This window comes from Truncatella angustata, assembly GCF_020726525.1.
Source record: "Truncatella angustata strain MPI-SDFR-AT-0073 chromosome Unknown BKA67scaffold_4, whole genome shotgun sequence".
Classification (NCBI taxonomy): Eukaryota; Fungi; Ascomycota; class Sordariomycetes; order Amphisphaeriales; family Sporocadaceae; genus Truncatella; species Truncatella angustata.
The window spans coordinates 3,657,203-3,676,387 of NW_025763384.1; the positions used below are offsets into that span (position 1 = coordinate 3,657,203).

A 19,185-nucleotide genomic window follows, 5' to 3' on the forward strand; every position below is an offset into this window, starting at 1 on the left:
ATCACAATTCTCGGCGTTGAAAAAGTTCTTTTTTGGCAGCTCCGGTATTAGTGGAAATTGCAGAAATTTATATTTCATATTGTTTGAATCCTTTGATCACCATACTTCAATATTTGGTAGGTTTCAATGTGCCATTCTCATCTCTTGATTGCGCATCTTGTGGAAACTCAAAAGCAGCTGATGTATGATCCCAATTGTATGAAGCATGCTAGTCTAAAAGACGTTGGAACGTGGACGGTATCGTTGGTGAAGAAAATAAATTCATAATTTGAAAGACTTAGGTGTGTCAAGAGAATTGGGCAGAAAGTTAGCCCTATTTTACTCTCTTTGAATTGTAGCAAAAATTCAGGAGCAGGCCATACTGGGGGTTTAAGATTGCAGAATTGCGGCTGGTGATGTCGGGCTAATTACTGAAAGATGTCCCATTTAGTAAATAACAGTATGTGACCCTTAGGGTATCTCAAATTCTAGGAATAAACCCAGTTGGCCTTGCTGTTACGGCTGGATGTAGGAGAAGAGACCCGCACAAATCGACGTTTCGATTTTCAGGGTAACATGCATAACATATCGAGTTAATTCATATTCCAGGTAGAACACCGTAAGTTTCCTCGATGCAAATTTCTGCCTGCTTGCAATAGGCTAACGACTAGTCATCCTTCTTACCCACAGTTCCTCCTTTCCTAAACCCAAAGTACGAAATAGCTACTACCAGGGCGGTGGAGGCAAATATCGTCCAGAATGCAGCACGGTATCCCTCCATAAGGGAATCTCTGTGATCGACGATTTGAGAGTGCTCAGTGACGGATGCCGCAATGGCCGCTGTGACGGCCAAACCAACACTGTTGCCAAACTGAGCCACCTCGTTAAAGACGCCTCACGCAAGAGATTGTACTTCTGGAGGGAAAGTGTCTGAGATAACCAAGTTCGCGGCCGTAAAAAGGACTGCCTATATATGAGTACATTAACACGCTCGATAATATGAGGAGATGTCGAAGGACCACTCACCGTCGGGGTTCATAGGCGAGAGGAAGAGAGCCCAAAACGGAGCAAACTGGTAGTTCTCTCCAACTTTGATCGTTGCCATGAGTATTGGAGCGATCACAGTGACCAAGCCGGAAACAACACTCAAGGTTCGAATGCTCACACGGGAAATAAGATATGCTGTGGCGATGTTGGTAGCTGCACCCATTATAGGGTGTGGGATGAATCGGATAGAACTTTGTAACGCAGAAAGTCCTTCAACCTCCTGAAAGCTGCCGGGGCATATTTTAGCACCTTCTGGGGGATCCACAGTTTTAATTACATATAGAACAGGGCGTTGAGGCACTCACTAGAGAGTCGTAAAATACTCAATGCCGTTTAGGGACGCCCAGCAGAAAAATATCGATACACAGACGGAAGTAAAGGATGCTTTACGCCACAGTGCATTAGGAATCAGGGCTTGTCGATCCTTTTTCTTTTGGCAATGCATCCAACATGGGAATGTTATCAACAGAGCTGGCGATACTGCGAGCAAGGTTGCATTTTGAGCATAACCAATGCTGAGGTAAGATGACGTTGTGTTGGCAAGAACATACATCAACAGTCCTAGGGCTGCACTGAGTATAACAGCGCCCACCCAGTCGATCTCAGCCAAACGCCTTGTCCACTTCTTACTTCCATGATGACGGGGGTTCGGAAGTGACCATATGGAAGCAGTCGAGAGACAAAAGTTGATTATAGCCATCATGTAGTAGGCCCATCTCCAGCCGATTGTGTCTGTGAATATACCACCCAGAACTAGACCGAGAGCATAGCCTAACGGCTGCCCCACCCCGTTCATGGCGAATGCAGTATTTCGCCATGAGCCCCTTGGAAACGTATGTGTAATGAGACCTACCGCAGTAGGTAAGCACATGGCAATAGCGACGCCCAGAAGAGTGCGAAAGAGAATGATTTGGAGAGCTGTCTTTGCCGAACCAAGCGCTATAGTAAATATGCAAAACAGATAGCTGCCTGTTATCCACATGGGCTTGGCCCCGACAACATCGGCTATAGCGCCGGCCGACAATAACATTGTGATGGCACAGCCAGATTTCGTGAGTCGTGATGACTCCTTCGTGACTAAGGCAGTTTAGAATTACCATTGTACAAGAACGGCTCGTTCCGCGCAGGCATGGTCTGCGACACAGAAACTGTGAGATACCACGAGGAAAATTCCGAGAAATTTGCCCCTTGGTTCAAGAACGAGTTCTCTGGAATTATACCTAACCTCTAATCCGAAGAAGAGACCACGACCCAGTTTGTCAAACACCAAAAGCTACCCCTCAAATCGACCAAATTGAATAAGCTGGGCTATAAGGACAGTGTAATTCTTCTTGGTGACAGCTCTCACACAATGACGCCTTTTCATGCAATGGGTATGATCACGGGTCTCGAGGACGTGCGTGTCTTCTTCAGACAGTTCCGTGATGAAGCCGCCGCGCGTGTCGCAACTGGGAAAGGGCTACCTCCTATATGTCCTACGGGCACCATCGCGGATTACACGGCTCATCGGCTGCCTGATGTTCACTCCATAGTTGACCTTGCACACGAACACTACTATGAGTTGCGTCATGGTGTCAGATCGCCCGGCAAGCGTGCACGCAAGGTTTTTGATCATCTCGTCAGTCGATGGCTTCCATTCCTCGATTGGACGACGCTGTATGCCCGTATCCAGTTTGGCAACGATCGGTTCAGCGACGTTGTACGGAAGGAAAAGCTCCAGGATAAAGTCATCCATAGGGCGATGACTACTGCTACAGCCCTGCTGTTCGGTTCAGCTATTGCAGGGGTCTATGTGGTTGCGAAACCACAAATTTTACTTTGGTGATGGTTTTCTTTTAATAATCAACTTCATTCAAGCATGCTAATTCTGACGCCATCTTCGGAATGGCTGGCAACAAAACGTCTGGAAGTCTACGTGGTACGGCGCAGAACCCTGATCTTGATCCCAGAGCTTGATAAACCACAAGAAACGTAAAACCTCATCCTCAATATATCAATCAACGAGTAACGATCATATAGTAGTATTCCTCCTCTACAAAGTCACCAATATGTTGAAATCCATCATAAATCCAATGTCTCCATCGCAAAAGCCTTTTAAGCTCAAAAGTTTCCAATTTGCCACTCGTGCGCGGTCATGACGGGCGAAGAGTCTGTTTTACTGATTTTTCAAAGAAGAATAACTTTAATTGGTCTTAGGAGTTGTTCTTGATCGGTGGCCTATCCTGACTAGTCTAGAGCTTAAGGTTTTAACTGTAAAAGTTGACGACGATGTCATAGTCAGAAATACCGGGGGTGTCTCAATTATGGCGGCGCGGGCATCGCTCTTACTTTTGAGAAGTGAGTATGGCGTCGCCTGTCCATTGGACTTTGGCGAAATTCGGGCCGTGCCTATAGCCGTTTGCTCGGCTAGGGGCAGCTCCAATCCAAGATTACCACTAACTAGTCTAAAATACGCTTACTTCGTACCGCAGCATACATGTAACTTCTCGTCAGCCTGCTACATCATTGGCTCAATACCGACAGTCCGAATGAGTAGTACGTGACGATGGCTAGTCCACTCTGTGCGGATCAATCTTGGACCTTGTCTTACTATAGTAAATGGGACAGAAGGCGTTCTAGTTTCCCTTGAAGTCCTCATGCGCCATTTTTAGCATGTTATGGGACGCCGCAAAACTTGCCATGCATGCATAACGCCATCGCCTCGGTTCGAGTTTCTCAATGTAGGCAGAAAACTTCACAACTGATATTGTGTAAATAGCACTTGCGTCTCTACCCCTCACTGCAACCCAAAAAGAAATTCACATGAGCGCATCGTTTTCTCGTGGCCAATCAAGGCCCTGTGTAATATAAACTAATCTAAAAGAAACTTGAAAAAGCTTTTGGGCGGAAGCCTCGCGAGGTGGCCCCATGCTCTCGCCAGGCAGACGCCAAGTAAATCAGCATTTTTGACCTACACCGTAACATTTCAAATTTGCGCAATAGAGGCGCAGCAATATCATGGTCAGATTACATCTATGAGGGAGTTTTGTCAGCGGTTATCATAGGTGCCACGCTACAGCTGTCTCAGGTGGCCATGTATTTAGATGTTGGCTAAATGCGGTAGTTATGATCAATTTATGATCAACTAATAAATAGCCGTTACCGCCTCAAAAAGGTGTATGCTTTTTTCCCATTGTTAATCATATACAATTTGAACTTACACACATTTACCATCATTGCGATCACGATATCCGACTCATTTACAGACAAGAAAGAAGCGGTATTCCTGTAGTCACCGTCACTAGCCAGCCAAAAAGACAAGTAAAGCAAAATCAACAATCAAAGAAGTGACGCAATGAGTGCGCCTGTAGGCAGCATGGGCGGATCAGGCTGGGAGATCCGCGGCGAGAAGCGCCACGATGAGTCCTTCTACAGTGAACACCGCCAGCGTCGCGACGACGCCATTGCCCGCGGCGAGGACCCTTATGCCGGGTACAAGAAGCAGGTCGCCGAGAGGCAGTCAGCCTCGCACTCCGGCGGACTTTTGGGCAAGCTTATAGGCAAGGGTGGCAGCAGTGGCAGCAAAACCACTGCGACGAAAGAGAAGAATGACAGTGAAAAGGTAGCTCAGAAAAAAGATGGTGAAAAAGTAGCTACCTAGGTTTGGTGGGTTCCTTTTATGGATTATATGTCCATTGGGATATATGGATTGTTTATATCTGAAGTCCAGGACGTTCATGGCCTACATGATATCTGCTAGAAGCTGTACGTTGTTTGTAACACGTCGTATCGCTTTCTAAAGTGTCACTAGGCCTCCAATGATGGAACAGGGCTACAATCAAGCTATCATCAGTTCATTCCACGGTGTTGTGACAAGGCATGGCAAGGGATGGTGTAAGGCAGCCCACCAAGGTAATCTTCAACCTTTTGAAACCATAATGGGCCCTTTAGGATACCATATTGTACTCGAGTCACGTAACAATGAATGTGAATAATTGAGAGGATGCGAATCTATGTTCAATGGTACGGAAGGGGGTTGACATACAGCTGATTGTTGCTGGATATAACTGTTCCGGCATGCCCCCAGCATAGCCATCTCATCTTTTTCTGGTTTGCTCATCTATTTGTTAGGTACTCAAGATGTTGACCAGCTGTATCCGCTATTTTTAAATTCATAAGGATTACATATGTACTGACTCTATTCGTGATTTATGAGGCATATTATGAAATCTGGTCTGAATGTATCCCAATAATAGTGATCAGACTCCCAGAAGGGTTGTAGTAACTTCGTGAACTTTGAGTAACGGAGACCCCTGGATGTTGGAGTCCCAGTCTCGTCATGCGTTGACAATAGCGGTGCCCTTGTACGTGCTTTATCTTAGAGATGAGAAATAATATCGTCTTTATGTGCCATTTCTTAGAGCACCCCTAGACATATACGCTGATCACGCTAAAAGATAAAGCATGGTAATAAAGATTCAATGCTTTAACGGGGGTCTATTATGATAATATAGTCTGAGAAACAAAGGAAAGTTAACGAGTGTATGAGAAATCCGTCTCCGTTTTATCTAGGTCCTCGAACCGGTCACATTCAGCCGTAATGGCAGGTCTCTAAGCCTGCATCGCACTGTGGGATCGTGGTATTCTGCCATACTTGATTGAATGAATGAAAGTCGTCGTTTGGCTACTCCTAGTTCCTCCTAACGGCCATATAGGTCGAAAAACCATTGAAAATCCGTGCAACTATTTGCAAGAAGTATGCATTTTTTTGTTACACTTTCCAATCAATTTTGATCACACTCCAAGTCCATTAGAGCTTAGAAATTCGTTGATCGTGCTGTACGTGATATTTGCGGTATAGTCCTGCACCCTTGGTTAATAACGGAACCATTGAAATCAAAGTATTACATACTAGATTGAGACCATGACCGGCGCCTGGAATCACTGCTGTCTTGAATGATGTTGTTGAAGAAAAGTATATCTCCGAAAGATCCAAAACAGAAGTCATGTTTCCAGTTACTCCAGCTAGACAATCGGTGCCGCAATAGATAAGGTCACGTTCTGCAGATTACACATAAATTAGCGTCCAATACTTCCATAATAGTATGACTTCACAAATCCGTTGCCTTTTAAAAGATTGTTCTTACCTCCTGTCGCTATCAGTACTGGCGCTTTGGAATAGATGGTGGCATTCCCCATGTATGCCGCTGTTGCCAACTCCCCGACAGTAATCGGCGCCTGTGCCAAAAATGCAGCATCCAAAATCTCTGGATCAAAGGAGCCTGGTGCGAAGAAATCAGTTTGCACTGCAATAGTATCCTTTTGAGCAAGATAACCAGGAACATAATCGGTGAACCCGTCAATGGTATTGGCCTGCACCAGGTGGAAACCTATAAGACCGACTGGCTGATAGGCGACAAAGTGGCTAAACCCCGTCAGAACTATGGCATCCAACATGTCTGGGTCGGTTGCAGCTAATGCGTAGATCATAGCTGACCCCAAGGAGTGACCAATATGAGCTATCTTTCCGTAGCTGGTCCCCGTGGAAGACAAGTTCCCTGTACGAGCGACACGAGAGAGCGCTCCTAGGGCTGCAACTTCGAGAGGAATTTGAATCTCGTTGATAGGGTCGCCATGAGACGACATTCCGAGACCTAATCGGTCCCAGGAAAGTGTAGAGTATCCGTGATCGAGTGCAAAATTGACGTAGCTGTAGTTATGGTCGTTGAAGGGGAAATCCCAGTAGCTGCGATCAAAGCCGAAACCGTGAGTCAGGATTTGAAGTACGTCAGATGGACCAGATTCGGGATCGCAACGAGTGGCAGCAAGGTTGTAGATGCCGCTGATTGTTGTAGTCTGGGGGTTTTGAACCCCATCACGGATGGCTTTGAGACTGTTCAGAAGAAAGTTGGTCGCATCGAAGTTTGTGAGTGGTGGCGCAAAATTGAGTGGCGTGTTCTCGGCTGATATGGTAACTGGGATTGTGATATTCTGGCACAGACTTGTAGCTACAGTGATTTCAGCCACGCCTAGAGCGGCGATGATGAGAAGTTTCGGGGAAGGCATTGATTTCAATAGTGAGGAAGTAGCAGAAGAGAATGATGTTACTGGTGATGAAATTGGTGGATGTGATCTGGATTCCGTTGGCAGTAGTCCTCCCTTTATACGTCTTCTGGAGCCACCTCAACCGGAACTACTATGAGTGATTCCAATATACGAAGTAATCAACTAACTACATGCCTCTCAATTCGGCATCATTTGTTGCGGAGTCATCTTTGGTGATCCGCATCTCTGAGGTAATTCCAAATTTCGTCGAATGTTGTAGTAGCCTCACTAAAGTCGGCGTATAAACGCCTGTCGCCTTCCTAACCATGAAAGCGCCATCTTCATGTCGCCAAGTCACGGCACTCTGAGAGATATACTTGGGTGCCTTAATCCGTCTGACAGATAGTGCTGACATGGCGGATACCAAAGATAACAGGCTGTCGGGTAGAGGCGTCAGGCCATTCAAGAGGTTCGGATTAGATTTCCAGATTTCCCGGGCGGATAACATGACAGGAAACTTTTGGTTAAAATATTTGGAATTAGTCCTATTTACTGTCGTGACTGCAGAGAATATTTGCTTTAGGTAGTGGGATATGGCTTGGCGGAGTTCTTCCGCTGAACCGCCTCACTAGTTGCCTGCATTTGCGTATTCGCTTATTAGCATGTTTGCTGCGCAACGCTTACTTTGACACTAACCTTAGACTAGTAGCTACGTCATCTCACTGAGAACACCTCAGAATATTGTAGCTACTTTATTTATTGTTGTGCTTGCGACTATGCGTGAACGCGTCGTAGGGCACTGATTTTGACACACGTGAACCTCCGAATGCTGCTTCATATTGATGATGGCCCCATGCCACATGACTAATCACAGCCACAAACACTCCCAATCGTTGACTGTGGGTTCTTCAATAGCAAGCTACGACGACATGGACCCTTTGAACTATGAAAATACATATCAACAAGGGTTAGTCCTGCATATCAAGTCAATCTTCTAAGCGAATACGCAGTCTTCAAGAGCCCGTAGAAGCAGAAGTTTGAAGTTCTAATATCTTTAGACTGAGATCGGACTGGCCATAAAAGAAAGGACATCTCCCATGCCAACGATGATTGAGTTTGAGCCAAAGCTGTTGCCGCTTGCCGCTAGATACTCATACTCGCCGCTTCACAATCATGAAGCTGACACGATTCTCAGCCATTTCGTTGCTGGCCACGTCTGCTATTGCTCGCACAGGAAAAGAACCAGTTGGTCATACATGGCACCCAGCGGGACCCTTTGATAGTTAGTATGCCGTAACAATTTTTTCAATGTCTGACACTTCTCAGGTCGTTCTCCTTGCCCTGGACTCAATGCACTAGCTAATCATGATTGGCTTCCTCATGACGGCAAGAACATTGATCTGGAAGCCATTCAGTTCGCGGCTGGCGCTGTCTACAACTTTGACCGTGATGTTCTGGTCAGCGCCGTCCAGAGCGTGTATGACTTCAACCTTTCCACCACTGGTAACTCTTCTACTTTCGATCTTGGAGACTTGGCCAGACACGACACAATCGAGATGGACGGCTCTTTGTCGAGGAACGACATCTACTTCGGAGACGATCTGCATTTTGACCCTGTCGTCTGGGCCTTCACTGCGGACAAGCTTGGTCTTTACGACCTTACAGACGAGAACGGTATATACGTGACCATCGAGAGCGCAGCCAAAGCCCGTGCGGCACGTGTTGCAGAAGCGATGAGAGTCAACCCAACTTTCAACGCTTCTCAGGCCCAAATGATTGGATCGCCAGGAACTACTGCTCTGTACTTGCGTGTACTATGGGATTCTTCCGTGAATGCTACACACAAGGATTGGGTCGAGGCTTTTTTCGGTAAGTTTTGTACACCCTCTTAATGACCACGACGAGCTATATCCACTAATCCTGGGACACAGAAGAGGAACGCTTGCCGTATCGGGAGGGATATGAGAAGCCTGAGGAGGTAACCACCGGCCAGAGCCTTGGGGCCTTGGTCGAAGCGGTCATTAATGTGGTTGTTTGAGCCCTGAGGGTTTGCATTGGCGACTACTCTGTTAACACAAGCCATCGGGACCCTGTTGAATTATTCCAAGTTGGTAGTTATGAGACTCTATGAGATAGTAGATGAAGAGCTCTACATATCAGGTGTATAATTGGCTTCCATATCCCCATACTCTTTTGATCATCTGATCACGACTCCCCGGCTTTCTGTGTAGTGAAACGTCCAGTGCCGGCGTGGCTGTTCCCCTTCAGGTGAATGGCAAGTATTTATTTGAAGAGAATTTGTAGACTGTCTCAGCTTCCTCAATCATTTCTGATTCGAACCAGAAGGCTTCCTTGCGCCTGGCGGAAATACCTGTCGCGAGAATCATTTGCCAAATTGGGTACATGAAAACGCCATTGCACCGTCAACCTGCAAGCCAGACCCGATCTTGATGCTGCATGATTGCTGTGTAATTCGTGCACCTCGCCGAATCTTTGCGAAATACTCAATATCTAGTTGGCAAATATCTCGCGCCTGCCATCCTGCGCCTCTTTGCCAAGACCATCCGATCATCACGCTGTTCTCCATTGGCTAACATGATGTTATGCATGACCAAATTCGCGGTACTAGCCCTCTTCGGTGGTTAGCTTGAGCCGCGGATGCTTTTCAAACATTTTAGCTTCGCAACTCAGCCTCAACAGCAGAACTGGCCAAGGCTTCAAAAGGTCTGAGTTGACAAGCGCCCTAGAAAGCCCATGCATGCTTTCAATGGTAGAGGTGGGTCTCAGCTAGTTATTTGGAATGCTTGGAACCATGACAGCAATATTATGCTGCAAGCTGACGTGATCTTCGGTTTTCTCACTGAAGGGGGGTTAATGAAAGTTCTCACTATATAGGAAAACCATGAACGCACGCTTCCAGATTTCGTTTCATCGATATCCACATGTTTACGTCCTAAGTACTTCTCCCAGAACGCCTGCCTGTAACTTAGTATGGCTTTTAGACGGACCTCGCCATCGCTTCTAGATGGCTGCCTGTCTGCCAACGGGACTGAAGTTATCCAGGAAACAGGGAATGCCGGCGGAGTGGAAGAGTCTCATATATACAAGTCTCGACGGCCACACACGAAATCTCGAGCGGGTTGCCTTAGGTGCAAAAAGGACAAACGGAAGGTTCGGAAAGACTTGATCTTTGGGTGCATATGGGCCTTGCTAACGAAGTGTCACCCCAGTGCGACGAGCGCAGTCCTAGTTGTTCCAGATGTGAGAAAAGGAATATCACGTGTGTGAAGCCAGAAGGCAAACCGAGACGACGCTCAAAAAGTTCGCACGACGCAACAGGAGTAGCGTATGCGGAATGCGGACAGTGGGTTGACACGGACCTCGTTTTTAATTCGAATATTTCAGTCTCCTGTTGCAATGTCGCAATGCCGGTGTCTGATGCTGGCGCTACCGATCTATCAGCTTCCTTACCACTCCAGGAGGATGTAGGTCAGTGGGATGATAGTTGGGGGCTTTTGGACACACTAGCTCCTCTGCAGCGGGAGCTGTACAACTATTACCTAAACCACACTGCTAAGAGCATTGCAGTTGATGACGCAGAACTACATGCATTGAGAACAGAAATAGGAAGCCTTGCTTCGGATAGCAACATCATACTCAATTCGGTTCTCGCCCTGGCAGCAGTCGACAAATGTCACTGCTTAATCTGGGATTCTGCTCCGCAACCCGAGTATCACGCCCAAATTACTGGTCTGCTGCTTTCGGCGGAACAATATCATTGGCAGGCGGTCAGGCAAACACGAAGCGATGCTGTGCACATGGGTTGTTACGATCATGTGATGGCCAACGCAGCATTGATGGTGCTTTATGGCTGTGCTAGTCACGGCGTTCGTATCCGTCTAGCGAGCAAAGAATATGCTAAAATGCACCTGGCAAGTGAGCTTGCGCCGGTCCGACTGCAGTGGATGTCGTTGATCTGGGCTGTTCATATTGCGTATTCCGGATTGACGAACACGAAACCGAATTACTTCAGCGTGAAGGGGCACCAGTGGGCCTCGTTGGCCCAGCCTCACCAAGACATCGTTTGGCAAAGCTTCGAGGAAGAGCAGCAGCTTTCTAGCAATGAGGAGTCAACAGACAGAACTCGACGATTGTTCTCCCCCATAGTTGCTGCGACATGGGCCAGTGCGGTTGGCAAGTTGCACGAGCTAGTGAGCGTTGTCGTTGGCTCTTATCAAGCATATTCTCTGTTGAATGAAGAACAAGAGAATGACCTTTACCTGCAGTTTGGGGATGATTATCTTTCCGATGTCTTTGTATGTATGAGATCGCTAAACCTTTTACACAACATCTTTTCTGAGGTTTTCTCGACGGATCTCCCCACAAAGCCATCCACTTCCTCACATGAGACAGGTGACACCCACGAAGGGTATAAACCTCCAAATGGTCTCTCAGAACTTCAGCCCTGGCTCCGTGGCTATTTGGCCCGTGTCACTTCCAGGACGCCACACAAACCTCTTCGCAGGATTGTCATGGCGTTTGTCCACAAAATGCCCCCGAGATACTTCAATCTCCTGCAGACGACGTTAGAAGCACTACCAGAAAATTTCGATGATGATAAGAATCCGGACCAAAAGCACTCCGTTCTGGCCAAGTCCAGTTTGCACAAGCTCGTCATTGACATATTCGCTCATTGGCTTGTCCTCGTCATGCTGTTGGACGGTGTATGGTGGATCAGCGATATCGGCACATGGGAACTTAACCGGGTGATCTTAACGATGAGGTCGTTTAGTGTTGTCGATAGTAGAGAGCTTGCTGATAACTGGTGGCCGCATAATATGTATATTATCAACGAAAAATTGAGCAATGTGTGAATCAGAACGATATTTACAGACGTTTAAGCTTATCAGCCATTAGCGGTACTTTCCACCAAGGATGCGTCGGGACGCATGCGCATACCCATGCTCAAACCAAGGTCCTTGCTGTAATTCGTAATCGGTGGGTCGACGTCTTTTAAACGACATACGTTCCACCATTCCGGCGACGCCTCGAAAATTCCTGAGGGCGTATACCTTATAGGAAATCGCTAGTGCATAATAGGTTCGTGGCATGTATACCACCTAATGATTACTATGAACAATATCAATTACGCATGCGGAAATCAGATACGCCATACCTGTGAGGATGATCGAATGCCTCGACTGGCTGGATGAATTTCCGAAATGACGAACCCGGAACAGGCGGACGACGCTATCTGCCAAGGCCGATCGACTGCGCCGCCTGATTGGCTATTTGCAGCTACATATCCACTTATTCTCGTAGGTGAGTATCGAATAACTAATTATGCTGCCGGCTGTGAATTGTCAGTCCAGTCTTCTGATTCTCCAGTCCGATGTACGATACATGACAGGGACATCAACCAGAGCTGGATGCAAGCGATCCGCATCTTGAGGAATGACCTTTTGTTTGTGTTACAGATAAACAGAATTGCTGGTTTCTGTAAGTCGCCGGGGCCCGACATCAGCACTCGGGAACATCGTGCCACCAAGACCCTAAGAACTTGGACTCATCTGCGTTCACAGGAGGATTTCGCCTTGTCACATCGTCGTGTCTCTAATCGCCGTCATGCTGTTTCGCCATCTGTATACAGCGATCGTAGTAGCACAGCTCGCGTTCCCCAGCTGGGCGCTGGTAGCGACTCCGATCGACCAGCGCAGCGCCCAAGAGGTTGTCGAACAGCTCCAACTAGTGCCCAACGTCGAGAAGGGCTACTACATTCAGACATTCCAGGACCCGGTCACAATTGCCAACCGTTCCCTCAGCACCGCCATTTACTACCTGCTCGAGGGCACCGCGGGGCAATCCATCTGGCATCGCCTCGACGCAGCCGAGGTATGGCACTTTTATGCTGGCGCGCCGCTCACGCTTTCGCTGTCGCACAATGACGGCGCGCCGGTCCAAAAGCAAGTCTTGGGCCCGGATGTGTTCAGCGACCAGAGTCCACAGGTGGTCATTCCGGCTGGCACGTGGCAGAGTGCGCACTCCTTGGGGTCCTGGACGTTGGTTGGCACAACGGGTAAGAAATGAAGCTGTATTCTGTACTCGTGATGCGTGGTGGGTGGCTAACGATTGTATGCCAGTTGCACCAGGCTTCGTCGAAGGCGGATCCGAGCTCGCCGAGCCTGGCTGGGCGCCGGCGGGCAATTGCAGCTCAAGCGCGGCTGGGTGAGTTTAGGTGCTAGGGTGGGGCTGATAGTATACATTTCTAGCGACACGGAATGTATGAATTTGCGAACCTTATCGGCAACGCATGTAGATCTCATCTTTACAGACAACGGGCGCGCGCATCAAACGCTAATAATAGCTCTTTTGTGTCTCATCGCGGAGCATTTAATACCTAACTGGTTCACTCATGCTGCTAAGATAGGTGCCCGGCTCTCGCTACTATGTGACCTGAGTTTGTTCCCGTTGGCCGATTGTGCGAGCTCTACTCCTTCGTTTTCGCCTGCAACTTGCAGCCCCTGTCTCTTGTGCGTAAGTCCGTTATGCCCCAGAGCCCGACGAGCGCTATGATCACTGGCAATCCAATCCCTGGGATATGTCTCTCCGTTGGAACGGCCTTGGATACTGTTGATTAGACGATTCAGAATGACGAATTCAACTTTGAGCTTGATGCCGTAGACACATGGTTTGAACGCGCCCTGTAGATAGAACAAGTCGGCGCACTGAATTCCAAGGAGCGTGATATCAAGTACAATGATAAGTACATTGGTGTAAATCAACTGCCGTAGTATTTTTTTCTGGTCGTTCGACTGCGCTCGATTAACCCCACCAGCGGTGGCCGGTGCGGCCCAGGGACGCTCTAACAGAGGGGAGGAGTCGCGTAGGTATTTGCGAGTCTCATATATGTAGAGAATGCTCAGAGCAGTTTCCTGGACGAAGAAAACTACGAGCTGTAGGCGGTCCCAAATGAGGTTGAATGAAGTCAAATGCGTGTTGACAGTTGTGGATTGCTGCAGGAAAGATTGGCCGCGTTAGGAACTGCCTGTGCTTCACATCCATCCCCTTGAATATACTCACTGCTAGGATACCAATCACAATCGTCGGTACCGAGAATGCAATCGAATTGAAAACGAGAAGATATTTGATTCCGTTCAACACCTTGGTCTCACGCACAAACAGGTGTAGCCGCGAGTATAGGACCCAACCTTGCGGGACCACCATGATCAGCCATGTCAGGTAGATCATGGTTATCGATGGTACGACATCTTTCCATACACCAAAGTCCGCGAGAATTATGAAAAGAGGTTGTAGAATGACACCCCAAGAGGCGAGTGCGCATGACCAGAAGTATAAGCCACGGCGTCGTTTGAAGAGGAAGAGCAATGATGTGTTGATTTCAACCCCGATGTACCACGAGATTCCTGTGAAAGCGGCTATAGTCATCGACATGGGTAGATCTAGTCTAACGTCGCTCATCTTGCAATGTTGGATGTCATGTCTTGGTGTAGTTGGAAGTAAAAAGACAGTACCAGGAGGCTGGACGACGATGCGACGTTCCCGGGCGCGCAGATGCAATTTTAAGTTTGATTGAATTTGAAGTGGCACAGATAGCATCTCAGAGTGAGCAGATGTTGGCGCATACACAGGCGCTCGCCCGTCTTTCCTTGATAAGCGTGTGGCTGCTTCGATTTAGGGGCTGACCCGGCTTATTTCACATTGGCAGATGCGATACCATGCATACACGGCAGCAATCTTACTCAGAGACTGCCGACGGTTATGTCGAGCTGCATCCTTGACGTATCAATTCCCTCACACCATGCGCCTATCTCGAAAACAGACATGGTGCTCAATTGGGTTCTCTCTCTACCATGGCCCGCGCCAAGCAGGATACGTGCGCTCGCAGAAGAGCACAGAAAGCCCGTTAGCTGCCGTACCCCTTCAGTGAAACTATGTCTATGAAATCAGTGGTGTTTTGATCATGATGCCCAGGCATTGTATTCCACTTTTGGCAAACATCCCCATTGGCCATGCTGTATGAATGGATACACAGACGAGGTAGGCTACCGCTGTAGTCTAAGGTCAGGCTAAGTTTAAGGCGGTATGTGGGTGGGTGTAGGTGCTAAATAAAACCGATGCTACTGTGGTACACATGCTGACTCCGTACCCCCACCCCCATTCAATTGAACTCGGCCGCTACTGTACGGATCCCGTACTTACCGCTTGAACTGCTCTGTCTTTACCCCTCACAGAGCTCACCTCAGCTGCAATTGCCGATCAGTGATGCAAGGAACAACAAGCAAGTACCAAAATTACCCTCCTTGACCTCGACCTCAACTTCTCCCCGCCTGGGCATGAGAGTTGTTTTGATTTTCTTTGGATTTCGATCGAGTCGTCCAGCTAGACCACAAAAACTAACACTCTTACACACCGCCCTGTTTGCTAATACACAAGGGCAGAAGTCGCAATACCTACATGCAAACCACAATGGCGACGACACGTACGGCCAAGGATGTGATTTCAGCTTTGAACCTCTCTCCACATCCAGAGAAGGGCTATTACATCGAGACATTCCGTGACCCGAAGGCATCCTCCGACGGTCGCTCGTCAAGCACGCACATTTACTACCTCCTGGAAGGTGAAGCCGGTGTATCGCACTGGCACCGAGTGCTCGACGCTGTCGAAGTGTGGCACCACTATGCCGGCGCACCGCTACAGCTCTCGCTATCGTGGGACGACGGCGAGCCTGTGCGCGACCTAGTTCTCGGCACCGACCTCTGGAAGGGTGAGAAGCCACAGATTGTCGTGCAGCGCGGAGAATGGCAGCATGCGCAATGTCTAGGGGACTGGACGCTTGTAGGGTGCTCCGTCGCACCTGCTTTCGAGTTTGAGAGCTTTGAGATGGCCAAGCCAGGCTGGGAACCCAGGGGTGCGGTCAAGGAAAAGTGATGTACGTCGAGAGAAGCAGTTGCTTCGAATGAAGCGATACAAGAATCCAGAGTCATCACCGCGAGCATCGTGCTGGCTTACCAGAGAGAAGTATCTTCTGAATGTTACGACCTAGGTACGCTGAGATTCAGCCAACAACTCATGTCCTTAAATACCAAGACTGGCATTCATAATTGCTTTAGTGTACGAGCAATCTCGTCTTACCATAAAAGTGATTTAGTGGTGCCCAGCTGCCGTTGCCCGTCTCCTTTTTCATGTCGTCAAGGTTGGCCGTGGGCGCCAAAACACATATCAACAGAGCCATCCCTCCATGTTATTTAATGAGTGTTGATGACCATGCCGTGGTATATTACGGCCACAATCGCAGTTAGTTGTGATTCGATTTGATACTCGCGACAATTGGTCTAAATTTATGGTAAATACCCAACAGTTGCTATATCAGTTGAAAAGTGCGTCGTTCATAGCACTCCAGAGCATTCGGAAATGTGATTTGATCTCACCATTGTTGTTTTTCTGGGTGCAACAGTCATATTTCCAGCGTCACACTGTTGTATCTCACTAACGGGGTGCAATACCTGTTACCCCTTATCCCACTAACTGACAATCACACATATTGAATCCCGACCATTGAAATAAAAATAGCTTTAGCATACACTGAATGTTTCTTCTTGTCTCTGAATACACAGCCTCGCCCTTTCCCTTTACTAAGATAGATCGCAATGTTCTATTTAACCATGGCTACACCAGGGCCCACACTGCATTTAAAGTGCGGCCATCTGTATCCTTCTGGATCGTCATCGGAAGTCGACATGGGTAGGAACTTCCTTGCGTGTTTGCTGCTATCGGCAAAGGTGGTAAAGCTGACGTGACAATAGAGAGTCTCTTGCAAACCAAGTCGTTCTGTTCCGTTTGCACCAACGAATTGAGCTTACAACACAAGGCCTTCAGAAGTTTCACCTATCAATTGGCTATAACTTTGAAAGCAAGTGAATACGAGCAGTTTGACGCCGCTGAGCTCTACGACATTGCTCGGGATGAGCTGTTCAAGAGTTTCAGGCAAGATTCTCAGGAGGCTGCAGCTGAAGATGGCGGCGTCACATCGAGCACTGAAGCGCTTGACACTTTGAAGCTCAGAATGGGACTTGTGACCAAGTTGAGGGAAAGACTCCTGAAGGAGGTCCAGGACGTTTACGGCCAGAATTTGGCTCCACGCGGTCATGGCAAGCTTCGCGTCTTCGTTCGCCTAGTGTACCTGATCTTCGACGCTTTCCTGCACAGGATCCTCTCTAAGGATACTTGGCTCTCAGACGAAAATGCAATGATGGGAGTCATCGATGGGCATATGCATAGAATGGTCACGCACGCAAATGTGAATGTAATCGATGAGGACCACTGGGATGAAATTGGCCAGAGGTTTGTGTTCTGGGTGGATGACATGATGGACTAAGAAGATATACTCTGCTTGGTGAATACACGAGCTACACCCGTGATATTTGATCTATGTTTGTGATCAATAAAGAATAACTGTTACATCAGTTGAAACGTAACTGTCGGTGTACCTTTGTAGTGAATAGCCAACAACTGTTACATCAGTTGGATCGGGTGTTGTCGACAGAATTCCAGATCATTCGAGACAGTGATGCGAAGTCACCATTTTGAGATAATAAATAGCTTCAGAAAAGACTTATCAACTCTTCATCTCTAGAAAAACACGAACTCAACCTTTCCACGTCCTCCACAACAATGACTACACCAAATGCCAAGTTGCATACCAGGTGCGGCCATCTGTATCCTCGTCATGCCGACCTTGGTGGGAATTTCCCTTGCGTATCTGCTGCTACTTAGTATATGCGACAACGCTAACTGGAAAGTAGGGAGTTCTGAGAAGATCAAATCACTATGTCCTGATTGCGCAAACGGCGCAGCAGTAGCTTTCGAGATCAAACGAGCTTTCACCGACAAATTTCCGCTGTGGCCAGACGTAACGGGAATTGAGCAGGTCCAACCAGGTGATCTCTACGAGAAGGGCCGCAGAGACATATACGAAAAATTCATAAAGGATGCTGGGAAGGCTGCTGAGGCTGGTTTTCCTGCAAGCTATGAAGCACTTGACCACTTGAATATCCGAACGGCGCTTTTAGATAAGTTTGCGAGATTCTTCGTGGAAGAAATCGGCAAATTCAACAGGAAAAGCGACAAGCAGAATGAGGCGGTAGTTCCAGTCGACGCGGTCGATGAGACTGACCAAGCCGACAAGAAAAGCGGTAAGGGAAAGGAGAAGGCTGTTTCAGCCGACGAGGTCGACGAGTCTCACTCTGCCGACAAGAAACGTGGTAAGGGGAAGGAGATGGCTGTTCCACCAACCGAGAGTGAAGAGTCCGACAAGAGTGAAGAGTCCGACGACACCGAGGAAGGTGTAGGATCCGACGAGTCCGAAAAAGGCAGGACTCCAAAATTCACTTTTCTTTTAACCATGCTCTTCGACTCTTTCATTTGTAGGATTCTCTCCAAAATCGAATGGCTCCACGACGACAAGGAAGCAATGGTGAAGTTTATGGATTCGAAAATGCATGAGCTTATTAGCCACGCAGGTGCGATTGCCGATGAAGAGGATGATTGGGAGTTTCTTGGCGCGAAGTACCAATCCTTAGTGGATTCGATAATGAACTGAGGGAATCTATGATGAGTGCACGAGCTACACCTATTAAATCGAAATAGGGTTCACTACGGTCACATGAGCCATAGAGATGAATGAGACGAGCTATTGTCTTTGCAATTATTTACTTGAAAGCTGGCAGTCTCCCAGGACTCGACGCGTTCATCCAAGGCAACGATCCAAATATGTCGTATCTAGCCTCATCCCTGGTCTTATGAATAAAGGCCAAAATCTCATGAACTTAGAGTTCATTATCACAGCTATAAGCAGTGTTACCAAGATGCCTTGTACGACCGTCTCAGCGGGGTACTGCCTAGAATCAAGCAGGGTTGAGGCACAAGCGCCGTGAAGGAACCAACAAGTGTAGGGCTCGCTTTATCATCGATAAATATATCTCTAAGCCGGTCTAAGCGGCTCCCAGCACTAACCGGAACAAGCCACTCCTAAAAACTCACTCAGGGGACAATTTTCTCGATAGCCAGATCATAGTATATTCGCAGACTCGGCCGCTATTTATGGTGCGAAGAATG

General features: G+C 47.8%; 11 protein-coding genes across 11 annotated transcripts; 8 read left to right on the plus strand and 3 right to left on the minus strand.

Moving 5' to 3' along the window:
• Nucleotides 1–646: 646 nt before the first annotated feature.
• On the minus strand, nt 647–2,056 carry BKA67DRAFT_592795 (major facilitator superfamily domain-containing protein; the record flags this gene model as incomplete). Its single annotated transcript, XM_046104871.1, has 3 exons — nt 647–873; nt 1,006–1,253; nt 1,332–2,056. 3 exons carry the CDS (start codon nt 2,054–2,056, stop codon nt 647–649), a joined length of 1,200 nt encoding a protein of 399 aa, XP_045959115.1.
• A 321-nt stretch (nt 2,057–2,377) lies between these two features.
• Nucleotides 2,378–2,851, plus strand: BKA67DRAFT_536140 (uncharacterized protein; the record flags this gene model as incomplete). Its single annotated transcript, XM_046100114.1, has 1 exon — nt 2,378–2,851. The coding sequence occupies one exon, from the start codon at nt 2,378–2,380 to the stop codon at nt 2,849–2,851; it is 474 nt and encodes a 157-aa protein (XP_045959116.1).
• A 366-nt stretch (nt 2,852–3,217) lies between these two features.
• On the plus strand, nt 3,218–3,625 carry BKA67DRAFT_566336 (uncharacterized protein). Its single transcript, XM_046102887.1, has one exon. The coding sequence runs from the start codon at nt 3,330–3,332 to the stop codon at nt 3,567–3,569; it is 240 nt and encodes a 79-aa protein (XP_045959117.1). The 5' UTR covers nt 3,218–3,329; the 3' UTR covers nt 3,570–3,625.
• A 2,174-nt stretch (nt 3,626–5,799) lies between these two features.
• Nucleotides 5,800–7,154, minus strand: BKA67DRAFT_677383 (Alpha/Beta hydrolase protein; the record flags this gene model as incomplete). Its single annotated transcript, XM_046108822.1, has 3 exons — nt 6,153–7,154; nt 5,918–6,066; nt 5,800–5,868 (listed from the first exon to the last, which is right to left on the minus strand). Exons 1-3 carry the CDS (start codon nt 7,069–7,071, stop codon nt 5,800–5,802), a joined length of 1,137 nt encoding a protein of 378 aa, XP_045959118.1. The 5' UTR covers nt 7,072–7,154.
• Nucleotides 7,155–8,223: 1,069 nt separating this feature from the next.
• BKA67DRAFT_536143 (Chloroperoxidase) lies at nt 8,224–9,088 on the plus strand (the record flags this gene model as incomplete). Its single annotated transcript, XM_046100115.1, has 3 exons — nt 8,224–8,332; nt 8,377–8,919; nt 8,982–9,088. The coding sequence occupies 3 exons, from the start codon at nt 8,224–8,226 to the stop codon at nt 9,086–9,088; spliced, it is 759 nt and encodes a 252-aa protein (XP_045959119.1).
• A 1,486-nt stretch (nt 9,089–10,574) lies between these two features.
• BKA67DRAFT_498532 (uncharacterized protein) lies at nt 10,575–11,915 on the plus strand (the record flags this gene model as incomplete). Its single annotated transcript, XM_046097063.1, has 3 exons — nt 10,575–11,267; nt 11,319–11,463; nt 11,506–11,915. Coding segments are annotated over 3 exons (1,248 nt in total), but the record flags the coding sequence as incomplete, so codon positions are not given.
• A 760-nt stretch (nt 11,916–12,675) lies between these two features.
• BKA67DRAFT_517079 (RmlC-like cupin domain-containing protein) lies at nt 12,676–13,279 on the plus strand (the record flags this gene model as incomplete). The annotated part of the gene is made up of 2 exons (XM_046097873.1): nt 12,676–13,126; nt 13,191–13,279. The coding sequence occupies 2 exons, from the start codon at nt 12,676–12,678 to the stop codon at nt 13,277–13,279; spliced, it is 540 nt and encodes a 179-aa protein (XP_045959121.1).
• Nucleotides 13,280–13,460: 181 nt separating this feature from the next.
• Nucleotides 13,461–14,529, minus strand: BKA67DRAFT_516589 (uncharacterized protein; the record flags this gene model as incomplete). The annotated part of the gene is made up of 2 exons (XM_046097827.1): nt 13,461–14,063; nt 14,131–14,529. 2 exons carry the CDS (start codon nt 14,527–14,529, stop codon nt 13,461–13,463), a joined length of 1,002 nt encoding a protein of 333 aa, XP_045959122.1.
• A 722-nt stretch (nt 14,530–15,251) lies between these two features.
• Nucleotides 15,252–16,187, plus strand: BKA67DRAFT_566433 (cupin family protein). The gene is made up of 2 exons (XM_046102888.1): nt 15,252–15,349; nt 15,510–16,187. Exon 2 carries the CDS (start codon nt 15,526–15,528, stop codon nt 15,997–15,999), a length of 474 nt encoding a protein of 157 aa, XP_045959123.1. The 5' UTR covers nt 15,252–15,349; nt 15,510–15,525; the 3' UTR covers nt 16,000–16,187.
• A 546-nt stretch (nt 16,188–16,733) lies between these two features.
• Nucleotides 16,734–17,446, plus strand: BKA67DRAFT_659117 (uncharacterized protein; the record flags this gene model as incomplete). The annotated part of the gene is made up of 2 exons (XM_046107401.1): nt 16,734–16,812; nt 16,875–17,446. 2 exons carry the CDS (start codon nt 16,734–16,736, stop codon nt 17,444–17,446), a joined length of 651 nt encoding a protein of 216 aa, XP_045959124.1.
• Nucleotides 17,447–17,510: 64 nt separating this feature from the next.
• BKA67DRAFT_566434 (uncharacterized protein) lies at nt 17,511–18,826 on the plus strand. The gene has a single exon (XM_046102889.1). It carries the CDS (start codon nt 17,756–17,758, stop codon nt 18,668–18,670), a length of 915 nt encoding a protein of 304 aa, XP_045959125.1. The 5' UTR covers nt 17,511–17,755; the 3' UTR covers nt 18,671–18,826.
• Nucleotides 18,827–19,185: the final 359 nt, after the last annotated feature.